We start from the raw sequence: 7,848 nt of genomic DNA on the forward strand, positions 1-7,848 counted from the left end.
AATACAAAAATTAAACTTTTCTAAATTTTTATATTGTTATATGATCAACTGTGATTATATAGTTAATTCTGAAATACCAGAAGCATGGATTCTGTAAATTTATGGCCTTATTATAGTATAGTATTGCAATAGCCATAAAATAAAACAATACCACACATTCTCAAAATATTAAAATTATCAACTTACACCTTTATCTCTCTTTTTCTTCACATTTTCTGTATTATCACTTGAGTTACTTCTTTTTCTAAGTTGTGGATGATACTCAGGCCTATGCCAATCAAATCTAGATTAAGATACTGTTAACTCAATTGTCTACAATACAAAGAAAATGTGATATTTCTCTACAGTTTGAACATTAAAAAAATAGAACTTCATTAAAATTACAATGGACCATTAAACATTCTCTTACAACTGTGGATCCTAACTTGAAATTATTTGAATTAAGTTTTAAATTCATGGAGCAAAAGGGTCTAATTATGGTCATAGTAAAATAATGTATAAAATCATATTTGTTCATTAATTCAGAATATTACATAGTTAAAAAAAACTAACTTCGTTTTTCTTCTTTAAACTGTAAATTTTATATATCTTAAGAAAATAATTTTCTAGCTTTTCAACAATAGATGGCATTTTTAATGTTGTACCATTATATAATGTTCATTAAAAAAACCATTCATTAAATTTCAGTTTAAATTCAAGTTAATTCTGTCTTAAAATTATTTCATGCACAGAGCAAGATTTCATAATGTACTGCCCATTTCTCAATAATTTTTTTTTAAAACATACACACACACACTACCTGCAAGATAGATACAAGTATTAATACATACTCATTTAAAGCTTGAAGCTTCTCTCTAAGCTGATGTAGTTGTCTATTTTTGGTGTCATTTACCACAAAGTCATCACATACATAGCTGAAGGCAGAAATATGCACAAAATTAGCAAGTTACACTCCCGAACAATGAAAATCCACAATAAAATGGGCAAGTTTTATACCTGCCCGAGAACCAGACTTTTGCAAATAGCTCAGTTAAATTATGTTTTATAGCTACAGAAAAATAACTTATATAACCAAAACGTTATTTTTGAAATTAACATTGCAGTAAAAAATATAAAATTCAAAGAAATACTTTTCTCTACTTCAATCTTCAGCTGTCTCTTGTTTGTAATAAGAGTTAAAACTTTTTTATGCATCTTTCTATTTCTTCTTCTTCTTCCCTCATTTACTCTCTCTTGTTTTCACCTTTAATCCTGTGCAAATCTCAGCTTAAATTGTGAGAAAAGTCAGCAGGGAGAAGAATAAAAAAATATCTAATTCCTAACTGATGAAATATGTATGCAGTGCTGGGAATTTGATAATTAAGCATGACTGCTTGCAGCAACAAAACCTAGTTGGCTCATTAGAGAACATTTATCCCAGATACACCCACATATTTGAAATGCTGCAGGATAAGTATCTGGCAAAAAGTGTTAATCATTATACAGTGTTTATTGTTGTTGTATTTCTAAGGTATTTGAAAGATCACTTTCTTAGACTGTACTTTGGACTATTTACTACTCTGTTATGGAAAGTTCTGAGATACCTATAGAATCAAAGTCAGAAACAGGTTCACTTGGAAGTTTTACTACTTAATAAATAAATTAACAAACTTATTTTCATTTTTGCATAAGAAAATATTCTAATACATTTTCTTAAAATTCACGTTTAACAATAATGGTAATATCACTTAAAATTGTTTATGCCACTCTTGTAGTCATAAAATCTTTAAGCAATGAACAGCTACACTACATTACATGTACATTAAAACTCTTCTTAGGAACTGTGCCTTTTCTATTACAACCTAGAATCAATGCTAGTGTGAAAATAATGTTTGTGTGTTAAAACATTTTATACTTTAAATGAGACAGTGATCTTACATATTATCAGGTGCATTCTAGGCCATTTTATTGCACTAAATATTCAAATTATCTACTGCTAAGATGATAGGAAACATTGGTCTTTTGCCAATTATTATTTATTTTCCAATGATCAAATTAACAGCTAAGTCAAGTTAAAATATAAATTGGTCATTTTCTGAAATATTGAGGTAATACTAGTACAATTTAGTATTAGTTTCTACTAAGGTAAATTATTGACCAATCATTTATAAACTAAGGACGTATGGAGCATCATGTATGGCAATGCATGAACCTCTGCCTATCTTGCTATGCTTTTTTTAAATACTGATATCATGTGTCTGAAATTCCTTGGTCATGCAATTTCACCTTCTTGTGGATAACATAACTTATGAGACTGACAATTATTTCAGAATCTGTGACATTTAATATGTCTAATATATTTTCATTTGTATTAAAAGTCCTTAATTGTTAAAAACAATTTTGAGAATTTTGTCCTATATTGCTCCCCACACCCAACTTTCATTGGATTATATCTATGTTCAATTTAAGTTTCATCTAAAAAAAGTTCACACATAAAAATAACGTCCAATGAAAGAAAAATGTCTATTGTATGTAATTCTAAAAATGGGCATAAAGCATATGCCATTAACACAAATGGCAAACAATTCAAAGCCTACCTCTATGCTGTTTATTTTCAATTGAATGCTATTGCACTTTAGGGAGTTCATGCATATCCAAGGTGTTTGGATAATTTCACCTCAAAATACATTTTGCAATTGGTTGGCTGTCTCAATCAACCAGTTAACAGAGCTTAACTCATCAGTTCTTATTTATAGTAAACATTAAAACAGAAAAGATACCCTCTAATTGAACATAATAATATTTGTATTTTGTCTTGGTAACAGCACCCTCTGCCCAATATTTTTTTTCCCTAAATCAGAACAAATTTGGTGGATAGCCAATTTTAGGGCTGTGTTCACAAATTTGCTTGATAGCCAGAAATTGAAAGGTAGTTCTAAGCCTTCTAAGTTGCATAATTTAATCTTTTGATTTGTATAATTTCTATTACTTAAAAAAGTTATTTTAAAATACCAAATCATTATATGTAGCACATCTTTATGTCACTGCGATGTGCATGGGAGGTGGGTATTATACCAAAGAATTATGGGAGAGGGTGTACCTGAAGTACGGCTTCAATCACTTATATTACTTTGGATCTAGTACTGCAACTTGCAGTGTATTATCATTTATTACCCTATACGTGGTAGTGAACTATTTGTTATAGCTCAAGGTCATAGTTGTTTTCTAATAACTGTATCTCTGTTTACTGTTTATTCATTCTTATGTTTAATTAATCAACAATGTTATGTTAAAATACATGCAACTGATAATCTGCTTGGAATGTTGACTGTTAAGTAAATCTTTGTTTTGCCGAAGACAGCAGCAGTTCTTTTGAATGGCAGCAATAAGGTGTTCCTGCAATTCTAGCTTAACCTGTATGTACAAGTATCACAAGCAGCACGAACTACATACATATTAAATAATGTGTATTTTTATTTGAATTACAAAAACATGATTACTCGTAAGATAATAGGATTTTCAATCAAATATAAATTAGTAGATATTGTAACGGTCACCAGTAAATTATGCAATTTAGTACTATTTAACTATGTGCTCCAAATGTTAGAAGGTCATAATGTATTCTCCATCATAGTCCTGGCCAATCTAACAGTAGAAATAGTGGAAATCTTCCAAATTGTGGCCAATTCTCATCCCTGTTCCTTACAATTCATTGTTCTTATGAAGATCTTTCTTAATCAATACGATATAGATAACAAAATTCACAATCCAAACATATTCAAAATTAGAACAAAAAAACAATTAACTTATTAGAATCATATTTTCTAAAACAGAACCTGTAAATCTACAATTTTCTAACACAAAGTAATTTAGGAATATTAGTCATTACTTGCTATTAAATGCATCTTACCAGTATGTTGCATAACTGTGGCAGTCCATAGAGACCATGTGCTGATCATTTTCTTCATGATGAGTTTTTGCATGTGCATTTACATATCTTCATCATGAAGACAAAACAAAACAATTAAGTGTTGAAAAAAAATAGTAAAAATCTTTGTTCATATATAAGATCTAAAAATCAATAAATTCTTAAATTAAACATTAACAAAAATACTGTTCTATGTATATAAAATATCTCTTATACTTAGGGAGTCAATCCACAAGGAAATCCTTATAAAAAAAGAAAAAAGATGCAGGCTGTCAGTCAAAATTCTGGTGGAAATTAAATATGTATGTACATGTATCAATATTCCCATACTGAAATATATACAATTTTCACTATGAAATGTTTGATAAAAACTTTAGTTTGATTCTTGATGACTGTACAAATAATAAATCATACATAAAATTTCTTTATTTACAACTAAAAACAAATTGGTCAAGCAAGAACTAATACAGCTTAATAATATGTTGCCCAAATGATAACACTGGTAATGTCTCTAGCTCAAAAATATGAAACTTTCAACATAAATGTTTTAGGCAACATTCTAAAACAATTAATCCATTGCTGTGAAAAAGGCATAACTGATATACCCAAAACTTCTCTTCCCTGGAGCAATGCCATGTGGACTTACTTTGATGAGGGTTTTTCATACTGAATCAAAGATTTATGGTTTTTAGGGCTTTTCTTCAATTAGATAAATCAGTCAAAATATAAAATTTTTGATTTTCATCAAATTTCTCAATTTTCCTGGCTTTTAAGAATGAAAATGGATGGACACAAAAGGGTTAAAGTCTGTCTTAAATCTAGTTATTAATTCCAGAGTTATGTTTTGGATATTTCATTTAATATTCACAAAGACCTTCAAGACTTTTATGAAGGATAAATTTTTATTTTGGGCTTAGCTTGGTTTAATGATATTACTATTTTAACACTTTTTACATGTATATTTTTCTTATACAAGAGCAGTCTTGTAAACACCATAATGGATGATCAGAGATATCAAAAAAAACTAAAAACAAGCAACATTTATTTAATTTTTCATTTCACATTAAAGTATTTTGTGTCAGAAAATAACTGAGCATGAAAAAGATCAGGCTGGAAACAATGTTTACAGAACTTCTTACCTTCCACAGTTGATTTCCCCACATGTTAAACAGATCCAAGAGCTCTTCTTTGTTTTGCAAACTACAAAAAGCAGTCATTACAGTTTTGCAAATATATTACAAAATTATTCAAAACACCCTAATATTTTTCTGATTTATGCATAAAATGTTTTCACAAAATGAGAAAAATTATGTTCCTCAAAGGCCAAAAATCTTTGAGATTATTAAAATAATCCAAATATGTGTTTAAAACTGATTGTTTTTACCTTTCTAAACTGTGTTTCTGATAAACAAAATGTATTTCTTTTTTCCCCTCTCAATAGTAAAGGTTGTGATTTAAAATTCTTCAAGCACCCTTTATATCAAGAAAAAACAACCCCAAAACTATTGTTTTATAAAAATAAGTCTTAAAGTAAGTATATATATATATATATATATATTAATTTACTGTAGGTTCAAAACCACATGATATTACTTTTCTAAAACAAATGTAAAATATCCATTACCATTAAAGAGTTTGACGTGCACACGTACATGTAATACATCTTTCTAAAAAAGGACCCCAATCCTCTTGAACACCACTAAGCTAGTTTAAAACATCTAATTAGAAGCTGTATCCAAATAAGGATTTTACTACATTTCATTTTATATCTGTTCTACCAATTCCTTTTACTGCTGACAATAAAACTGAGCATAACAATTTTATAAAGGTGTAGGACACAAGTCTCTTGAGAATGTAATTCACCATATGTATTGCTATAGTAAGACAATTTTGTTGACTCATGAGGAGACGTCAGTGATTTATCCTTTGTGGTTAACAAACTTAGCTCCTTAAAACCTAAAGTACTGAGCATTAGGGAAGATTAAACAGACTAACAAAAGAACTAATAGTATAACAGGATATGCAATGATAAACAAAAACATGCGATTTTTTTAGAAAATCCAATAAATAAATGCTGGCTCATAAAAATTACAGAATAAGTAGATATTAGATCATTGTATTAGATAATAATTGTAAGTATAAGAAAATTTATCACTCAAGAAAGTATGTGAAACAGTATTTTGATGAAAGTTATAGACTATTAAAATTATTATAATTAGGTAAAAGATGTTTCCTATATCAAAACCTTGAAATAATACCTAAAGCTAAGTCATGTATGTGTCATTTATTATATATATAAATTACATATGTGCTAATAGCATATATTTGATACTGGAACCCAGTTTTAACATCATAAGTATTAATTCAAGATAGTAACTTGATTTTTTATTTACGCTGATAACTAGAGCTGGGTGATTAACTTGATAAGCATTGATTAAATCAATTAGTGTCATGTAAAATAATTGGTTAAAGAAACATACAATTACACTGATTAACATCATGAAAATAATCAACTAATCAAAATTAATGTTTTTTCATTTTATTACTGTTTAAGTTAATCCAATAGTCCTAATACTGAAAATAATGCTATTATTATTTTGAAATAATTCAAGTCTGTTCAGCATAATAGATTAATATTACAACTCAAGAAAATAATAAACTAATCTAAATATTACTATTATGATTTCTAATTAATGTTTTTACAATTAATCCAATTTTATAGTTGTGCTGGCATAGCCTAGTGATAATGAGGGCTGCCTTATGGTTCAATTCCCATTGCCACCAAACATGCTTGCCCTTTCAGCTGTGGCATTGTTATATAATACCCTTACAACTAAAAAAGTGAACGTGTTTGGTGGCACTGGATATCAAATCCATGATTCTCAATTCATGAAACAACCACCTTAACCACCAGGCAATGCCAGCCTGAGGGCATATTTTGCTTTCATATTACATGCTATAAACTTGACCAGTGTTACATTTCTCAGAGCATGCAAATAATGAAGGGGATGGCTCCAACCCTCTACTTAGTCATAAGTTTTTAAAATTTGTGCAAATAATAAAAATAAAATAATAATAATAATATATAGATATACTAAAAAAAGCAGCTGAACTACTTTAAAAACAAAGAGAAATACACTTTGTTATTCATTTAATAATCATTATAATATAAATGGAACACATTTACAGCTTTTTTTCTTATTTATCAGGTATGAGTACTCTGTTTGGTGCACAAATCCAACCTATGTGTATAGAGAGTAATACTAATGCAAGGAATAACTTGTTTTGAATATAGCTATAGCTATACCTGAAGCTCAATTTTTATTTATTTCCAGTACATTATTTTTAATGTGTTTTTTTAAAATAATGGTCAAACATTATTTAAAAGGACAATCCTATCATTTTTTTGTTAAAAATATACAGGCTCTCTGAGAATAATTATTATAAATATTTTGCAGATCTGGAATTTCTCACCGAAAATTAGCCCTCAAAAATTTTCAAAATAGTACTCAATAAATCTCAACACTTAATACATTTGAATGTACACAGCATGGTCACAAGTAAATAGACACCACCTTTTCAGTAATATTTACATGAATTGATATATTTATAATTTAATTAATATCTAGTAGATCTTCCTTTCGCTTTGTGGAGTTCGTTGACCCTTTGAGGCATTGTGAGAATCATCTCGTCAATTTTAGATTGTGGGATTTTTGCTCATTCTTGCTTCAAAACTTGGAGTAGATCACTCTTCAAAGTTGGTTTTTTTGGTTGTTTCTTGACTTGCCAGTCAAGTATGACCCAGAGGTTTTCGATGGGGTTCATGTCAGGAGATTGGCTCGGCCAGGGCAACTTGTGGATACCATTTTCTTCCTGCCACTTTTGGGTGTTTCTAGCAGTGTGACACGGTGCTCCATCTTCCTGAAACAACATTGTGTTCT

General features: G+C 29.0%; 1 protein-coding gene across 2 annotated transcripts in view; it reads right to left on the minus strand.

Moving 5' to 3' along the window:
• The window catches only part of LOC106460857 (ubiquitin carboxyl-terminal hydrolase 3-like), a 39,483-nt gene that overhangs the window by 19,512 nt on the left and 12,123 nt on the right, over positions 1–7,848 (minus strand). Inside the window, exons 2-5 of one of the 2 annotated variants that reach the window (XM_013920602.2) lie at positions 5,047–5,107; positions 3,890–3,976; positions 831–914; positions 187–268 (exon numbers count right to left, since the gene is read on the minus strand). In XM_013920602.2, the coding sequence (XP_013776056.1) occupies positions 187–268; positions 831–914; positions 3,890–3,976; positions 5,047–5,107 (314 nt within the window). Of the gene's footprint in view, positions 1–186; positions 284–830; positions 915–3,889; positions 3,977–5,046; positions 5,108–7,848 lie in introns of both variants that reach the window. The other variant, XM_022387658.1, reaches the window with a different exon arrangement.

This window comes from Limulus polyphemus, unplaced genomic scaffold (assembly GCF_000517525.1).
Source record: "Limulus polyphemus unplaced genomic scaffold, Limulus_polyphemus-2.1.2 Scaffold849, whole genome shotgun sequence".
Lineage (NCBI taxonomy): Eukaryota > Metazoa > Arthropoda > Merostomata > Xiphosura > Limulidae > Limulus > Limulus polyphemus.